This window comes from Lampetra fluviatilis, chromosome 20 (assembly GCF_964198595.1).
Source record: "Lampetra fluviatilis chromosome 20, kcLamFluv1.1, whole genome shotgun sequence".
Classification (NCBI taxonomy): domain Eukaryota; kingdom Metazoa; phylum Chordata; class Hyperoartia; order Petromyzontiformes; family Petromyzontidae; genus Lampetra; species Lampetra fluviatilis.
In genome coordinates, this window is record NC_136294.1 from 1,511,643 (window position 1) to 1,531,286 (window position 19,644).

The window sequence follows — 19,644 nt, forward strand, 5'->3', positions numbered from 1 at the left end:
TTGTGGCTCTGTGTGTGGCTCTGCGTGTGGCTGTGTGTGTGTGGCTGTGTGTGGCTCTCTGTGTGTCTCTGCGTGTGGCTCTGTGTGTGGCTCTCTGTGTGTGGCTCTGTGTGTGGCTCTCTGTGTTGTGGCTCTGCGTGTGGCTCTGTGTGTGGCTCTGTGTGTGGCTCTGTGTGTGGCTCTCTGTGTTGTGGCTCTGCGTGTGGCTCTGTGTGTGGCTCTGTGTGTGGCTCTGTGTGTGGCTCTCTGTGTGTGGCTCTGTGTGTGGCTCTGTGTGTGGCTCTGTGTATGGCTCTCTGTGTGTCTCTGCGTGTGGTTCTGTGTTGTGGCTCTGTGTTGTGGCTCTGTGTGTGGCTCTCTGTGTGTCTCTGCGTGTGGCTCTGTGTTGTGGCTCTGTGTGTGTGGCTCTGTGCGTGTGGCTGTGTGTGGCTCTCTGTGTGTGTCTCTGCGTGTGGCTCTGTGTGTGGCTCTCTGTGTGTGGCTCTGTGTTGTGGCTCTCTGTGTGTGGCTCTGTGTGTGGCTCTCTGTGTTGTGGCTCTCTGTGTGTGGCTCTCTGTGTGTCTCTGCGTGTGGCTCTGTGTGTGGCTCTCTGTGTGTCTCTGCGTGTGGCTCTGTGTGTGGCTCTGTGTGTGTGGCTCTGTGCGTGTGGCTGTGTGTGGCTCTCTGTGCGTGTGGCTGTGTGTGGCTCTGTGTGTGGCTCTCTGCGTGTGGCTCTGTGTGTGGCTCTCTGTGTGTGGCTCTGTGTTGTGGCTCTGTGTGTCTCTGCGTGTGGCTCTGTGTTGTGGCTCTATGTGTTGTGGCTCTGTTGTAATTAAAATCATTCCTCGACTTTCAAAAAGCGAACTCAGCAGCTGCCGCCGTTTTGAGTTTCACCCAAGGATGGAATTCTTTATTCTGGGGGGGGAGGGGAGATTGGAACTCGGCCAAGAACCGCCTCGACAGAGGAGCCTTGTGCCTTAGCAAGTTGACTGCCACTTTCCAAGAACGGAGCGAGTTGGTGCTCCCATGTCAAGCCACAGGCGCGGGAGTGGACGCCAAAGCGCTCTCGTGCTGAAGTGGGAAGACGAGACAAGTGGGGCCGGGGCAGGACACGGCTAGAAGGGGCGACGGTGACGACGATGATTACCACGGTGATGATGATGATGACCACGGTGACGATGACCACGGTGATGATGATGATGGCCACGGTGATGATGATGATGATGACGACGACGATGATAGTTTGTGGTCGAGAGTAGCCGCGGAGTGGCAGCATAAGGAGGGGAAAACTGAGAGGACGTGGGCCGCAGTTTTGGGGGCAACGACGTATGTATGTTGTTTGTATGTTGTTTGTATGTTGCATGTTGTTTGTATGAATGTTTGTATTTTGTATGTATGTTGGTTGTATGTATGCTGTATGTATAATGTATGCATGTCGTATGTACTGGGTACGTATGTTGTATATATGGTGTCTATTGTATGTATTATGTATGTACTATGTTGAACTTCTTTCGCACCGTACGTAACCAACCGCGGAGTTCCGTCAACAAACTTGCCAATTAGCTGCTACTTCAGCACACAACTAATTGCCACCTTTTGATTTGAAGCGTTCGTGACTGCAGGAATCCATACTGTTTGGTTCTTTCGGTAAAGTCACGTGGGTATAAAATAAAATAACAATAAATCACGACGCGTCACCTGATGATGGGCGCTTGTGTTGCGCCCGAAACGTCGTGATTTATTTTATATTTTACTTTCTACCTACGTGTCTTTACCGAAAGAACTAAAAGAGTATGTCACCTTTTCTTTACGTGACAAACCCTCGGCTGGCTATGTCGGGTGGTGGCGGGCCGAACGACACGTTCACAATGCACGCGATCTCTGTGGGGGGGGGGTGGGGGGGCACGCAGCTGGAGGAGAGAGCGGAGAGGCTGAGACGCCGTGGGGTCGTCGGTGTTTGGTCGCCCCGGGGAGGAGGGGGAGGGGAGGGGGGGGAGGGGGGAGGGAGGGGGGGAGGAGGAGGGAGGGGGGGGAGGAGGAGGGAGGGGGGGGAGGGAGGGGATGGAGGACATCTCAGGGGCTCGGCCGCTCCCCTCCCGCGTCTCGTTTGGGGGAGCCGAGACCCCCACGTCGCCCCCCCAACCCCCCCCCCCCCCCCCCGAGGGTGAAGGCCTCCGACGTGGAGCCCTGGTGTGCGCGCATGGGGGTGCGTGTGTGTGTCAGTCGGTGTGTGTGTGTGTCAGTCAGTTGTGTGTGTGTCAGTCGGAGTGTGTGTCAGTCGGAGTGTGTGTGTGTCAGTCGGAGTGTGTGTGTCAGTCGGGGTGTGTGTGTGTGTCAGTCGGGGTGTGTGTAAGTCGGGGTGTGTGTGTGTGTCAGTCGGGGTGTGTGTCAGTCGGGGTGTGTGTGTGTGTCAGTCTGGGTGTGTGTAAGTCGGGGTGTGTGTGTCAGTCGCAGTGTGTGTGTCAGTCGGTGTGTGTGTCAGTCGGGGTGTGTGTGTCAGTCGGAGTGTGTGTGTCAGTCGGAGTGTGTGTGTGTCAGTCGGGGTGTGTGTGTCAGTCGGAGTGTGTGTGTCAGTCGGAGTGTTTGTCAGTAAGGTGCTCGCTAACAGCACTTGCCCCAACAGTCTGTTCAGCCTATACGGGGGGCATCTTTGTCTTTCGTGTGTGTCAAGGAATGTGCGTGCGTGTGTCAGGTATGTGTGTGTGTATGTAAATCTGTGTGTCGATGTCTGCATGTGTCGATATCTGTGTGTGTGTGTTTTAAGGTCCTGAGTATTTCCTTTGTCCTTAACCACCACCATGTGTGTCAAGATGCGTGTGTGTCTGTGTGTATGTGTCACTGTGTGTGTGTGTCTGTGTGTGTATGTGTCACTGTGTGTCTGTGTGTATGTGTCACTGTGTGTGTGTGTCTGTGTGTATGTGTATGTGTCACTGTGTGTGTGTGTCTGTGTGTGTATGTGTCACTGTGTGTGTGTGTCTGTGTGTGTGTGTCTGTGTGTGTCACTGTGTGTGTGTGTCTGTGTGTGTATGTGTCACTGCGCTACAAACCCGGTGACCTGAGTTCGATTCCTGCTCACGGACAACACTAGCGACGAATATCTGAACCGGTCATGGGCCTCCCCTAGATCGACTCAGCCTCAAATGAGTAGCCGGTGCGGTGTGTTAAAACATCGCCACTGGGGAGACAAAGGCGGTCGGGCGTGGTGCTGACCACCCACCCACTCGTGTGCCGTGCCGGCCTTCATAGGTGCTCGCTAACAGCACTTGCGCGAACAGCCTATGAAGGCTACACGGGGGATCTTTGTCTATATGTGTGCGTGTCAATAATTGCCCGTGTCAATATCACGAGGGTGTGAAAGGGTTCACAAGTGGTCGAGTGCTGGGGTGCCTGGTCAGGGGGAGGATGCGATTTGTCGTCATCATGATCATAATCATCACGATCATCACGATCATCATCAACAGTCGTTGTCATCATCATCAGTAGCAGCATCATCGTCAGTAGCAGCAGCAGCAGCCAATGCACCATCAATCATCATCATCATCATAGATCGTCATCATCATCATCATCAGTAGCATCATCATCGTCAGTAGCTGCAGCAGCAGCAGCCAAAGCACCATCAGTCATCATCATCATCATAGATCGTCATTATCATCATCGGAAATATCATCATCATCAGCAGCATCTATCAGCCGTAGGTACGCTCGTGCCGACGTTCCAATCCCGAGTCGGGAGCCTCTCCGTGTGCCGCCTGTCAACTCTCCCTCGGCTCTGCGTGGAGGTCCCTCCGGGTTCTCGGGATTCCCACTCCAAAAACAACCCCAGCGGGAACCTCCATGAACAAAGCTTCGTATCAGAGTGGCTTGCCTGGGTAAATAATGAACTTATATTATACATAAGATTAGGCTTTTCCCCTATTTTCTGGCAACAAAACTGAAACCTTTTTACGAGGAATCACGTCTGCATTAACCACAATACTTGTGGTCAGAATTCAAACAAAAAACATACTCCGATAATATATGCATTGTCCTTGAAACTGATTGGTCCACACCAGAGACAGCTTTCATTTGAGCCTCGTCTCAAACGGTGTTCGACCACAGGACGCCAAAAGGCGTACAGCTTAATAATACATCTCACCATCAGTGGTGTTAGGTGAGTGATTGGTGAGTGGTGGGTGAGTGGTTGGTGAGTGGTGGGTGAGTGGTGGGTGAGTGGTGGGTGAGTGGTTGGTAAGTGGTTGGTGAGTGGTTGGTTAGTGGTGGGTGAGTGGTTGGTGAGTGGTGGGTGAGTGGTTGGTGAGTAGTGGGTGAGTGGTGGGTGAGTGGTGGGTGAGTGATTGGTGAGTGGTGGTGAGTGGTTGGTGAGTGGTGGGTGAGTGGTTGGTGAGTGGTGGGTGAGTGGTTGGTGAATGGTTGGTGAGTGGTGGGTGAGTGGTTGGTGAGTGGTTGGTGAGTGGTGGGTGAGTGGTGGGTGAGTGGTTGGTGAGTGGTTGGTGAGTGGTGGGTGAGTGGTTGGTGAGTGGTGGGTGAGTGGTGGGTGAGTGGTTGGTGAGTGGTGGGTGAGTGGTTGGTGAGTGGTGGGTGAGTCGTGGGTGAGTGGTTGGTGAGTGGTTGGTGAGTGGTGGGTGAGTGGTTGGTGAGTGGTGGGTGAGTCGTGGGTGAGTGGTTGGTGAGTGGTTGGTGAGTGGTGGTTGGGTGGTGAGCGAAATAATCTCCCTCGGCTGTACCGGAGTCTGAGTGACGTGGTGATTGAGATGGTGAGTAAGGTGGTGAGTGAGCGTGGTGAGTGATCGAGGTGGGTGCTCCAGGCTGCAGTCGGAGGCTGGGACAGACGCGCGCTTGAGTCGCTCATTGCGAGCCGTCGCTGCGCGCCAAGCGCCACATTCCACACTCACACCCCCAGGCAGGCGGGCGGCACGGGATCGATGGCGCGTGTCTCTATGTTGAACTTCTTTCGCCCCGTACGTAGCCAACCGTGCTGATCAGAGGTGCGAGGGAATGAGAACAAACTAAACACTAAGAATCAGTTATAAAGAAACGTGTTTGTCAATTTCGATGATGATGATTTAAAAGTGCACAGCTCCAAGTAGCTTCCTAATATCGGACGGCAGAGCGTTCCAGACGGCCGCAGAGACTCATCTGAAAGCGCGCGATGCGGAGACCGTACGAGGTAAAGGCGCAGCCCTGCAATTGCTTGCTCACGCGACTGCCGGCGGAATGGGATATCCATCCATCCATCTATGTGGGGAGCGGTGGTGTAGCGGTTAGCGTGCTGCACTACGAACTCGGCGACCCGAGTTTGATTCCCGCTCACGGCCAACACCGGTGACAATTATCTGATTCGCTTCTGGGCCTCCCCTAGGTCGAGTCAGCCTCAAATGAGTACCTGGTGCGGTGTGTAAACATCGCCACTGGGGAGACAAAGGCGGCCGGGCGTGGTGCTGGCTACCCACCCCCTCGTGTGCCGTGACGGCGGGGGAGGGAAGGAGGGGGAGGGAGGGGGAGGGAGAGTCTTCTTGAATTAACATTTTATGAATGAATGAAAAACGAGTTGCATATTCTGAGTCTCTTTAACCCACGCAATGGATGTCGCCACGCGTCGGAGTCGAGATCAGAGGGAGTCGAGTCACGGATTACTGCAACCAACGGGAACTTGGCAACCGGTTACCGGAAACGGTTAACGGTTCGGGTTACGTTCGGCGAGTGTTGATGAGGTTGAGCGCGCCGTCGTCACGGCCACTTGATGAGGCTTCTCCACGCTGCTCGGCGCGGGATGTCACTCGCGCTACTGATGTTAGCCGTGCCCGGGCTATCGAGCACGGGTCGTGTAAGGGTTCATGGGGCGGCGGAATGCGCTAACCGCTGCGCCACCGCTCCACCTCCCCCCGCCCCTACTCCAACCCATCATCTGATTTAGACGTCGTCAATTGATTTGGAAATGTTTATTGTTTCAAGTTCACGAGTTCGACAAGCCCGCATCATCACAACAAAGCCGCCACCACGCGACACATCCCATTGGCAGAGGGTTGTCACGTGAACAGAACGCGCCAATTCTCTACTGGAGCAGCACACCGCTGTGATGGAGGGTGACGTCACATCACGTGACTGGAGCAGCACACCGCTGTGATGGAGAGTGACGTCACATCACGTGACTGGAGCAGCACACCGCTGTGATGGAGAGTGACGTCACATCACGTGACTGGTGCTGCCCTGCAGTCCACGTGGTGAAGTATCGTCACCCCCCCCACCACCCATTATGGCGACGACATGGGAAGCCCTTCTTTCACTGTCAGTCTGTCACCGGTAGTGCTCGTCCTCTGGATGGACTGGTCCCGCCCATGGGAATGTGGAATGTCAAACGATTGGCTCAGGGCCGGCAACGGGAGAGCCGCACCGACGCCCGATTTGACCACCGGCTCGCCGACTTCACTACGTCGTCTCTGTTTATTTCACTGGCTGAGAGCCCAATGAGATTCATGAACTCAAAGGCGCACACAGGCGCACACAGGCGCGTCTTTGTATCTCCTCCGCATGCGATCCCCCAGTGACTCTGAGCTCCACCGAGTAACGGAGCGACGAAATGAGTTCAAGTGCGAGTTGCGGGAGTCGCGGGCAATTCGCGTGGTGAGCGTGGGGAAGGACCTTCACCCAGCAGTGGATAGAGCAGGCCTCGCGATGACGGTGGACGCGGTGGCGATGTTAACTCCCTCGCCTGGTGTGCAGGAGGTCGTGGGTTCGATCCCGATCCCGAGCCTGACGCCTGCTGCTGCTGTGTATTTAGAGTTTGCGTGTCTCTCTCCCCGTGGTCGCGTGGATTTTTCTCCGGGTCCTCCGGTTTTTTTAACCCCTCCACATTTAGAATCAACGTCACGCGTTTAGAGTATTTGGCTGCTATACATTGCCACGTGATAAACCACTTGCTTGAGCTATCACACGTGGCCAGATCGCTTGTGGCAAAGAGCTATGTAGCTCAGTTGGGCCTTACCTGGTAAAATAAAAAACAATTTAGTTTCGTTTGTCTGATGCTGCTGCTGCTGATGATCCAGGATGTGTGAGATGTGAGCGGCTGGTGCACTGCGGTCTCGTCGTAGGGACGTTGTGGGACAGAGGCGGCGAGGGCAAGGGCCTTCATCCAGCAGTGGGTAGAGCATGCTGCTGCTGTCGACTGCCTCGCTCGCTCTCTGTCTCTATGTCTCTCTGGTGGCTCGATGGAGTTGGGAATCTTAAGCGCGTGCACGCATTCCTGCAGGAGTCGCGACTGCAGTTGTTTTGGCAGCTGTGGATACAGACGAGGGGCAGGGGGAGAGAGGAGTGGAGGGAGGGGGCAGAGGGGGGCGAGGGATGAATCAATTGAATCGTGGGATGAATGGAGATGCGAGCAGGATGGAGGAAGGGATACGAGGATGCGAGGGAGGGAGGGAGGCATGGAGGGAGTGATGTGTGTAAGGATGGCGCGATTGTAGATAAGGAGGGAGACAGGGAGTAAGAGTTGAACGATTGACTGAATTGACTCGGGATTGAATTAAGGACGAGAGGGAGTGATGGATGTAAGGATGGGGGGTGGGGGAGTGAGAGAGAGGGAGGGAAAAGGAAATGAATGAACGGCCTCACGGGACGGAGGCAGTGTTGGAAATAAGCGAGGAGGGAGGGAGGGAGGCAGGGAGTGAGTGATGGATGTGTGACTGGACTCAAGGGAGTTATGGAGTAGGCGGTTGACAGGGGAGGGATGGAGGAAGGGAGGGAATGATGTAAGGAGGGAGGGATGAGGGAGGCAAGGAGGGAAGGAGGGTGAGAAGGTTTTCATTAATTAACTCCCCTCCCCACCACGCCCCCCCCCCCACCATGTCCCATCTTACACCTCGCAGATTGGGGGGGCCGCTGTGCGGATCGCCGCTTTCAACTGCGCAGGGACCCGAGGTCGCGCCTACAGAACATGTCGCGACCTCGGGGTCAGGTCATGGCCACAGTACACGGTAAGGGGTCACGTGGGGACATGTCCAGAGACACGTGGTGACGCGTCCTGGGACACGTGGTGACGCGTCCTGAGGCACGTGGTGGGTGACGCGTCCTCCGCCCACCCCTACCCCTACTGACGAAACCCCCTCCTCTTCCACAACACCCATCACGTCCCCCACAAACCCAACTATTGTGTGTCCTTTCAGTGAAATTGGGCGGTTCCTCAACAGAGAGGGGGTGGGACCGAAACAGACATGGGCGGGGCCTAAACAGGAAGGGGCGGGGCTTACAACGAGAAGGGGTGTGGCCTAAACAGGAAGGAGTGGGACCTAAACAGGAAGGAGTGGGGCCTAAAGAGGAAACCCCAAACAAATGAGAGTGGATGAAGAAATCCAATTCTTCACAGAGAGGGGTTCACCTTTCGATTTAAAGCTTTCGTGACTGCAGGGATTCATCTTCTTGGTTCTTTCGCTAAAGTCACGTAGAATGGAAATAATAAAAATAAAACATAAGAAAATAATTCTCATGACGTTTCGGCCACAACGCAAGCAGCCGTCCTCAGGTGGAGAACAGGTCTGTCGAGAAGACAGAGTCTGAACTCTGAACTCTGTCTTCTCGACAGACCTGTTCTCCACCTGAGGACGGCTGCTTGCGTTGTGGCCGAAACGTCATGAGAATTATTTTCTTATGTTTCATTTTTATTATTTCCATTCTACGTGACTTTACCGAAAGAACCAAGAAGAGGGGTTCACCTGTGAACTTTCCTGCGGTGGGTTAAATAATTGATATAAGTGCACCAGGCAGAAACAGTTTTATACCGTAGATGCGACCACAGGCCACCTAGTTTCTGTATATTTTGTAATGAAGGCCTCACCAGTCATCAGCGTGCCTGACCCTCACCACCCAGGAGTCTATTTGCCACATCGCTGTCACAATGGTGACCGAGGTCACTCTTGCAAAAAGCCGCTCTCTCCTGGTCTCTTGAGTTCTCATTCGACTCCTTAAACTGTGCCTGAGACGAGAGCTCACTCCATCACCAATCCAACCACTCACGGAACCTCTCCCTGACGCAATCACTCACTCCGGCAAATGAGACTATATCCTTGTATCCCGAGGTCTCACCTGGTTAAACAAATTAAACTTCAAACTCGAGCTCACTCGGTCAATGAATCATCCGTACAGCCATTCAACCACTCGCTCATTTAACCACTTATTAATTTACTCATTCATCCATTCACTCATTCACTCATTCATTCACTAAGACTCTAATCCTCACCTCTTGAGGTCTCACCTCGTTCATCGAAATCAACTTGAAACGATACAAGAGGCTGGGGTTGACTTGGTTCAGCCTCCACCGAGTCACCTTGTTCATGTTTTTGTTTGTTGCGGTTGCCCCCGAGTCAAGAGCCGCATGGCTCACAGGGTTATACATAATAAATAAATATATAAAAGGCAAAGTTGTGAATATGTGTGTCTGTTCAAAATGTTTAGCGCACTTAACCGACATGCAACAAAGTGGAAATTTGCCATGTGGGTACTTTTCAGACTGTACACCATGCAACAATTATAAAAATACACTTTTGATTTTTTTTTTTGGGGGGGGAGCTCAATAATGCATATATTTTTTGCACGGCAAGTGAGCTGTGACGTCACATCTGTCATGTGACCCGCGCATGTGGAAGTGTAACGCATTGTAGTGGTAGTGATTAGCACTACGCTGCGCTACGAACCCGGAGACCCGAGTTCGATTCCCGCTCACGGCCACCACCGGTGACGATTATTTGAACCGGTCCTGGGCCTCTCCTAGGTCGACTCAGCCTCAAACGAGTAAGTGATGTGGTGTCAACATCGCCACTGGGGAGACAAATGCGGCCGGGCGTGGTGAATCCAAGTCCCGGACGAAGCCGGGTAGTTAAAGCTTAGCACCTAAACAATGAAACTGAAACCTGTCCCCCCCCCGCGTCTCTCGCTCACAGTTCTACAAAGCGTTCAGTAACTCATCCCTGCACGGGGACTCCTACCCTGGTGAGCGAACACCGCTCACCACACCAGCACCACCGCATTCACGTGAACACCGCTCACCTGACCCCCACCACTCACCCGACACTACTCACCCATCCACAATCATAATGTTGCATGTATTGATGATGATGATGATGATGGTAATGATGATGATGTTGTTCATTCATGGTGAATGTGATCATTCTCGTGATGATGGTCATGATGATGATTATGCTTGTGTTGATGATGATGACGACGATGTTTGCGACCACGAAAATGACACTGATGACAGTTATGATGCACGTGAAGACGATGACAATTCTCGTGACGATGATGGAAATGACGATGCTTGCGTTACTGCTGCTGTTGACGATGCTGCTGCTGATACTGCTGATGATACTGCTGCTGCTGATACTGTTGATGGTACTGCTGCTGCTGCTGATGCTGTTGATGGTACTGCTGCTGATGCTGCTGATGGTGCTGCTGCTGCTGCTTGAGTAGAGTTGGAGGGCACGATGCAGGCCCTGAGGCGATGGGTCATCTCTCGTCTGCTGAGCCACGCGGCCGAAGAATGGCCTCCTGCCTGCCCTCCCCTCGAGCCAGCCAGGTAACAACCTCACCCTCACTCACCCACCCACACTCACTCTCACTCACCCTCACTCACACACACTCACCCACACACTCACTCACACTCACTCACTCACACTCACTCACACTCACAACAACAACCGCCATTCGCCACTAAGTGGCGGTGACGTCACCACGACGCTTGTGCCAGGCCATGTGCACCTTGAGGCCACGTGAAGTGTCGAACGCCCGCTGGCAGGAGGTCACGGGGCAGACCCAGGTGCCACGGGTCGACTGACCGAGATGACCGAGATGACTGGCTGATGCACCACCTGTGCCCCCTACTGTGCCAACTTGCTGTGCTTTAGCCACCCGGCGCTCCGCTCGTTGTTGTGAGCGTCGCTCCTCCGCCCTCCGTTGTTGTTGGAGGGCGACTGCCTCCAACTGCCCAGTAGCGTCCTTCACGAGCCTCCTCCACTGAGGCCGATCTTGACACCGCTGGTACCAGTCATCGGCAAGTCCACTCAGCTCCACGTCCTCCTGTACCTCTAGCCCGTGCCGCGCCCGTTTAGCCCCCTCGATCCGGCCGAACAAAAGCTGTTTAGGCATGCGGTGGCTGGGCATGCGGGCTACATGACCCAGCCAACGCAGCCTTGTCTGCCGGAGGAGCTCACTGATGGGACTTTGCCCAGATCTTTCAAGGACTTGTGAGCTCCTCACACAATCCAGCCTGGTTAAACCCAGGATGGATCGTAGGCAGGCCAGCCTAAATGTTTCCAACCGGCGAAGATGCTCCACTAGGGGGGTCCACGTTTCGCAAGCATAGAGAAGGGAGGGAATGACCGTGGCCGAGAAGACCTGAAGCTTCGTGCGGAGCGACAGACCAGGTAGCTTCCACACAGCGTTACGCAACCGATGAAAAGATATTGCCGCTCGACTGATTCGGAGTGAGACCTCTGCTGATAAACTGGAGCCGGTCATGAGCACACTGCCCAGGTATGGGAAACTCTCTACTCTCTCCACAACTGCCCCATCACCGATTGGGAGTTGTGGGGGCGGAGTGCCCGATGGTACAAAATACCCAGGCAGGTGCTTAGTTTTGGTGGGGCTGATGGTAAGGCCCCACCTCTTAGTGGCACACTCCAGTCTCAGCAGCAGCGTCTCCAACTCCTCTTCTGAATGAGCAGCTATTACCAAATCATCGGCATACATAACGTGGTTGACCAATAGGGAGCCATCCCTTGATCGCACCCGGGCGTCGATCAGCCTCCCATTATATCTGTACCAAATGGTAATTCCCCGGGTACAGCTATTGAAGGCTTCACGAACTACGCAGTCGAAATAGATGTTAAATAATGTGGGAGCCAGAGGACATCCCTGTCGCACCCCAAGGTGTACAGGGAAAGGCTCCGACTCCCGGCCACGTAGTTTTACCCGGGCCCGCTCACCATCATGAAGGTCCTTAATGATCGTGAGCAGAGGGTCAGGGACTCCGAAAGCACGAAGAACAACCCAGAGCCCAGTCCTACTGATGGTATCATAGGCCTTGACCAGGTCAATAAAGCAGAGATGTAGGTCTTTTTGGAATTCCCTACACCTCTGCTGTAGCAGACGGACAGAAAATATGGCATCTGTGCAGGACCGCCCTTTCCTGAAACCACATTGGGGCTCCGCAAGCCTCTCCTCAGCGTGCCTAGCAAGGCGATGTTGAATAATCCTTGCCAGGACCTTACCCGGCACACTGAGGAGTGAGATGCCCCTGTAGTTGTTACAGTCGGTACGGTCCCCCTTCTTAAAGAGGGGGACCACCAGGGCATCCTTCCAGTCCTGCGGAACCCGTCCAGTGGTCCAGACTGTTGTTGGACGGGTTCCGCACTCACACACACTCACTCACACTCACACACACACTCACTCACTCACCCACACCCACCCACACTCACCCACACCCACTCACACACACTCACACTCACTCACCCTCACTCACCCACACTCACCCACACTCACCCACACTCACTCACACACACTCACTCACACACACTCACCCACACCCACACTCACTCACTCACACTCACCCACACTCACACACTCACCCTCACACACACTCACTCACACTCACACACACTCACCCACTGCGTGTGAACAACTCACTGTGTGAACAACTCACTGTGTGTGAACAACTCTCTGTGAGTGAACAACTTCATCAGCATTGGTTTCATACGAACTAAAACGAGCTCTGAGCCGGTTTCAGCACGCAGTGCATCATCAGCAGTCTCAGGCGTGGGGTCGCCCTTAGAGAAGGGGTCGTGGCAGCTTCGCCGTTTGACCCAAATCTGACTTCACCACCAGCGTGAATGTCACCGCCAATTTAAACTGCGCCTGTTGCTGCTGTTGCTGCTGCTGCTACTGCTGCTGTTGCTACTGCTGCTGCAGCTGTTGTTACTGTTACTGCTACTGTTGCTACTACTGCTTCTACTGCTGCTGCTGTTACTGCTGCTACTGCTGCTGTTGATGCTGCTGCTACTGCTGCTACTACTGTTGCTGTTGTTGCTGCTGCTGTTGCTGCTGTTGCTGCTGTTGCTGTTGAAGCTGCTGCTACTGATGCGGCTGCAGCTGTTGTTACTGTTGCTGCTACTGCTGCTACTGCTGCTGCTGTTACTGCTGCTACTGCTACTACTACTGTTGCTGTTGTTGCTGCTGCTGTTGCTGCTGTTGCTGCTGTTGCTGTTGAAGCTGCTGCTACTGATGCGGCTGCAGCTGTTGTTACTGTTGCTGCTACTGCTGCTACTGCTGCTGCTGCTACTGCTGCTACTACTGTTGCTGTTGTTGCTGCTGCTGCTGTTGATGCTGCTCCTGCTACTACTGCTGCTGCAGCTGCAGCTGTTGCTGCTGTTGCTGCTGTTGCTGCTACTGCTGCTGTTGATGTTCCTGCTGCTGTGGCTGCTGCTACTACTGCTGTTATTATTGCTACGATTTCGGTATGCATGCTGAACTTCTTTCGCACCGTACGTAGCCAACCGTTCTAATCGAATGTGCACTGACTACTGCTGCTGCTTTTGCTGTTGTTGCTGGAATGGCTCCTGACGGACCTGATCCACCCTAACTCATGCAGATTCCATAATAGCCCCCCCCCCTCCGTCTCCCTCAGCCCCCCACGGGAGCAATTGGGTGGGGAGAAGGGAAGTAAGAGGAGGGGGGGGCAGGGGGTGGTAAGCCGCGTGGCACTTAATGACGAATGCCCAGTGACCCCCCGTGACCCCTCAACCCTCGCCGGACACCCTCGCCCCAGCCCCAGCAGCCCCCACAAAGTCGTTACCCCCCCCACCAACACCCCCCCCCACTCTCTCGCCCCCCCACCACCACCACCAGCCTCCACTCTGCCCATCTCTACCAAGTCTCCACTGCCCCCCACCTTCCCTTCCCCCCAATTACGCCCCCCCCCCCACCACGGCCCCCCCCCCCACCACGGCCCCCCCCCCACCACGGCCCCCCCTCCCACCACGCCCCCCACGCCCCCCCCCACGCCCCCCCCCCCCCACGCCCCCCCCCCCCCACCACGGCTTAGCGTCACTGCGCCGTCTGTCCCTCCCTGATTAAGCGTCTCGTGGGCGGAATTAATGATGAGGTCAGAAGGAGGAGGGGGGGGGGCCGTGGGGGAGGAGGAGGGAGGGTGCGTGTTTGTGTATGTCTGTGTGTGTGTGTCTGTGTGTGTGTCTGTGTGTGTGTCTGTGTATGTGTCTGTGTGTGTGTATCTGTGTGTGTGTGTCTGTGTGTGTCTGTGTGTGTGTATGTGTCTGTGTGTTTATCAGCCTTGCATGAGTACCTGGTGCGAGTTGCTTAAACATCGCCACTAAGAGAGACAAAGGCGGCCGGGCGTGGTGCTGGCCACCCACCCCCTCGTGTACCGTTCCGGTCTTCATAGGTGCTCGCTAACATCACTTGCCCCTACAGTCTGTTAAGGCTATATGGGGGGGTCTTTGATCTTTGATGGTGAGTGAGAGTGTGATGGTCAGTGTGTGATGGTGAGTGAGTGATGGTGAGTGTGTGATGGTGAGTGATGGTGAGTGTGTGTGTGTCAATTGTATATACAAAACAAAGACAAAGATCCCCCTTACAGCCTTAACAGACTGTTGAGGCAAGTGCTCTTAGCGAGCACCTATGAAGGCCGGCACGGCACACGAGGGTGGCCAACACCTAGTGGCAATGTTTACAAATCGCACCAACTACTAATATTGAGGCTGAGTAGACCTAGGCGAGGCCCAGGACCGGCTCAGATAATTGTCACTGGTGTTGGTGGCCGTGAGCGGGAATCGAACTCGTGTCGCCAGGTTCGTCGTGTAGCGCGCTAACCACTACACCACCGCTCCCCACGCACGCACACACACGTTTGTGTGTGTGTGTGTGCGTGGGGTCTGGCTGTGCGTTAGTGGGAGGGTTAACCCCACATCGCATCTGTCACAAGCGTGGGTGGGGTGGTGGTGGTGGTGGGTGAGGGAGGGAGGCACGTGTGTGTGCGTGGGGGGGGGTAGACAGGAGGGGGTGGGGGTCCGGAGGGAGCATCGCGAAGGGGGGGGGGGGTGTAGCGGGGGGTCCCTGAGGCTTTTACCCCCCCCACCCCTCAACCTCCCAAAGCCCCCCGAGGGGGATGGCAGTCGGCGGGGAGGTTTGGCTATGATGGTGCGAGGGCCTGGTGGGGGGTGGTGGGCGTGCGTGTGTGTGTGCGTGCGCGTGTGTGCGTGTGTGTGCGCGTGTGTGTGTGCGTGGATGTGTTTGCGTGTGTGTGTGCGTGTGTGTTTGCGTGTGTGTGTGTGCGTGTTTGTGTGATTGTGTGTGCGCTTGTGTCTGACACCATCGGTCCCAAGAGCCCCACTGAGTCGCACGCCGCTCGTGACACGGCCCCCGCAGCGTTCTCGTCTCGCCGGGCGCATTGTTCACTCGCGCGCGCGCGTGCACCCCTCGAGAGCGAGACACAGAGAAAGCGACACAGAGAGAGAGACACACACAGAGACTTTTGACTTTTAAACAACTTTTATTGCCGCCAGCAGCAACAGCACTGGAGGCGATTCCGATACGAAATACACAAAGTCACCAGCAACACAAATAAACAGACACTGTAAATCCACGCGCTGTGGCGCTAAATGCACCGCACACAACACAAAGAAAAGTCACGTGGTGGTGGTGGTGGTCATCGCGCACGCCACGGTGACGAGCGAGCGCTTCAGAAGGTGAACACGAGGGTGGCGTCCACGCTGGTACAGAGAGGGGCTTGTCCGGCTCCCCAGCGTTCGAGGAAGACGTGCACATCACCAACATGTGTTTGGTTTTATCAAATAATGCGGTTGAATCAGAAATGATTTTGTTGGTTTTAGTGACGAGGCTTTTGGTGGGGTCTCTTTTTATAGTGAATATATAGCAGTGTGGTATACAGTTGAGTGGGTAGAATAAAACATAGTGTAATATGACAATGTATAGTCAATAAGCATATTAGTTGCTGCGGCGCCATATTATTAACATTCCTTTCCTTCATTAATTCTAACCTTACTCCCTTCCTTTTATACTGCTAATCCTGCATAATGCATGTGTATAATTACTTTAAACCCCTCGCCAAACATCATACGCATTTCACAAGTATTACTGATCGCATATCTGCATTTCCCAAAAATATGCTAAATTCATCTTGATATGCAAATTATTTTGTGAAAGCGCTCTTCGCCCCTCCATCCCAGCATAAATAGTCGCTCCAAGCCTGGGGCGTGCCATTCAGACTCTGTCTACTTGACAGACCTGTTCTCCACCTGAAGACGGCTGCTTGCGTTGTGGCCGAAACGTCGTGAGAATTATTTTATTATGTTTTATTTTTATTATTTTCCTTCTACGTGACTTTACCGAAAGAACCAAGAAGATTATCATCGTCGTCATCATCATCGTCACCGTCATCATCGTCGCCGTCGTCGCATTGTCGAGAACAATGAGCAGGGGGCTTGGGCAGGACGCGCCGCTACAGAAGGGAGGGCGATGGCCGGCGGTCGAGACTCACGCCGGAGCTGCGGCTAACGGAGGGAACGCGCCCAAGAGGATGAACCACCACGGACACGGAGCCAACTCACCCGCTCGTGTGCAGGGGTGCCAGGGGTGGAGACAGCTTTCATAGGTCGTGGCTCTGATGTTCGTGCACCTCCCCCACCCCGCAGTCTGCAGGAGGTGATGTCATTCCCCCGTGAGGAGGAGCAGGGAGACACCCTGGCCCTCATCTTCGAGGAGGAGGAATCTTTCGTGGGTCGTGAGGTGAGTGAGGAGGTGGAGGATGATCAGGGGGAGTTGCTTGAGGATTTACAATCGGACAGTCCTTTCTCGATCCACTCCTGGATGGAAGTATTGTCGTGCGCTGTCATTCATGCTCTGTTGTTTGACCATACTTCACCACGCTGGTCATTGTGGGTTGGTTGTGGGGGGGGGAGGTGGTGGGGGGAAAGGGGGCGCCCTGGACCAGCTCAGATATCACCAACAATCTAAGCCGTGGCCAGGAATCAAACTCAGGAGGAGGAGGTGGGAGAGGAGGCGATGAAGCGAAATTATCGATTTGAATCGAGAGAATCGTTGGGTCGGCGTGAACGCGTACAGATGAGCGAATCTGTCACTTGGATTGATCCAGCTGCCCGTGCCCCCCCCCCCCCGTGCCGTGCCCCCACGTGCCCCCCCACGCCGTGCCCCCCCCCCCCCGTCACTTGACCTCCCAGTCGCTGCGGCAGAGACGCCGCCAGGCAACGAGTTCCCCCCGCCCGTCGACTTTTGCGCTGCGCGCTTGATGATGGACATCATTTAACTGCTCGACATTTCCACGCGGTTGATGATGAGCCGCACTTTGTTTGAGCTATGATTTGTGGAAAACCAAAGAAACTAATAGCTCAGTGAGCTTTAGTTGGTAAGAAAAATAAATCATAGTTTAGTTTTATTTTTTATATATTTTTTTGGAAGCGATGTGTTTACCTTTCACGCCGCGCGCAGGGGATTCCGCAATAGTTGCGACCGGGACGTGAGTGTGACGTCACCTCTGACCCCCCCCCCCGCACGCCAACACGCCCCCCCCCCGTGCCCCCCTCCAGGTGATTCTGGATCTGCTGGCGTACGAGCGACTGTCCGTGCGCCGAGTGCTGAGCTCCGAGTCGTCCCTCGTGAGGGCGTTCGCCGTCGATTCCTTCCCCACGTGCCTCCTCCTCCACCCCAACGGCACGCGCGCGCGTGTGCACGTGTACGTCACCCCCCCCACCCCTACACCCCCCACATCTACACCCCCCCACACAACCCCCACCCCTACACCCCCTCCCCTACACCCCCACACCCTACACCCCCCCACCCCTACACCCCCCACCCCTACACCCCCCCCCACCCTACACCCCCACCCCTACCCAACACCCCCCACCCCTACACCCACCACCCCTAACACCCCCTCCCCTACACCCTCACCCCTACAACCCCCACCCCTACACCCCCACCCCTACACCCACCACCCCTACACCCCCCACCCCTACACCCCCCACCCCTACACCCCCACCCCTACACATCTACACCCACCACCCCTACACCCCCACCCCTACACCCCCTCCCCTACACCCCCCACACCTACACCCCCCCACCCCTACACCCCCACCCCTACACCCCCCACCACCCTACACCCCCACCCCTACACCCCCCCACCCCTACACCCACCACCCCAACACCCCTCCCCCTACACCCTCCACCCCTACACCCCCACCCCTACACCCCCCACCCCTACACCCACCACCCCTACACCCCACCCCTACACCCCCACCCCTACACCCCCCCACCCCTACACATCTACCACCCACCACCCCTACACCCCACCCTACACCCCCACCCTACACCCCCCACCCACCTGGTCGCTCGACCTGGACGTGACCTCATCGCCCCGGGCGATACGGCTTTACCTGGGTTATTTTGTCACGCTAGAGTTTATATATAGAGTGTGTGTGTATATATAGTGTGTGTGTATATATAGTGTATATATAGAGTGTGTGTGTAATATATATAGTGTGTGTATATATAGTGTATATATAGAGTGTGTATATAGTATATATATTCTTTGGTTCTTTCGGTAAAGTCACGTAGATAGAAAAATAATAATTAAAAAATAAAGTGAAACAAATAAAATGTATAAAATAGAAAATAAAAAAACTGAGTGAGTGTACTGCAGTCTATAATGTAAGACTGTAGCAATGCTTATTAAGCTGGGTGGGTGGACTGCCAGTGTATATATAGTGTGATATATAGAGAGAGTGTATATATAGTATATATATAGATTGTATAAATAACAAAATAAATAGCATACAAACACCGCGACCTCGCAACAAAAGTTCATCCCACGTCGTCGTGGCTCTGGCGTGGAGTTCTCGCTGCCTCCTCCTGCGCCGCGACCGACGGACGCAGCAGCGCAGGACCAGAGTTCGATTCCCCACCAGAGCTACCATCGGTGGCGAGCGGGACAATCGGGCAGAGACCATCGGCACACGTAGACCTCAGCCGGAGGAGCGTGAAGCTAAGAACACGGAAAACTGTAACAACATGATGTATTACACCAGGTGCGCCTTTTGGCGTCATCTGGGTCCAACACCATGTGAGACGAGGCTCTAAGAAAAGCTGTCTCGGGTGTGACCAATCAACTCCAAGGACAGTGCATACATTGCCAGAGTTTGTGTTTTTTGTTTGCATTCCGACCGCAGGTATTGTGGTCAATGCAAACATGACTCCTTGTAAAAAGGTGACAGTTTTGTTGCCAGATAAAAGGGTAAAAAAACAATGAACATGATGGATCTTTACTTGACCGGATGAGGTCCACTGGAGCTGCTACGTCGCTCTTTATCAGAAGCGGCCTGGATATCACAAATGACAGCTCAACGAAGTGGCTCATCATCATCATCACCTTTGCAATTGATAGCAGCCGCCAACTACTCTAAACGCATCTTGTCGATTCTAAATGCAGAGGGAAAACCCCGGAGGGCCGGGTAGAAAACTCCACGCGACCACGGGGAGAGAGAGACACCACGACCTCCTGCACACCAGGCGAGGTAGTTAACATCTCAACAATAAAACCTCCCCCCCCGCCCCCATTTCTCCCGTGGTGCACCCCGCC

At 54.5% G+C, this 19,644-nt stretch overlaps 1 protein-coding gene across 1 annotated transcript in view; it reads left to right on the forward strand.

Annotated features, from left to right (window-relative positions):
- Positions 1-19,644, forward strand: part of LOC144938012 (sulfhydryl oxidase 1-like) — a 30,999-nt gene that overhangs the window by 887 nt on the left and 10,468 nt on the right. Inside the window, exons 2-5 of the mRNA XM_078865709.1 lie at positions 7,841-7,941; positions 16,698-16,781; positions 17,600-17,779; positions 18,902-18,984. Of these exons, the coding sequence (XP_078721835.1) occupies positions 7,841-7,941; positions 16,698-16,781; positions 17,600-17,779; positions 18,902-18,984 (448 nt within the window). The remainder of the gene's footprint in view (positions 1-7,840; positions 7,942-16,697; positions 16,782-17,599; positions 17,780-18,901; positions 18,985-19,644) is intronic.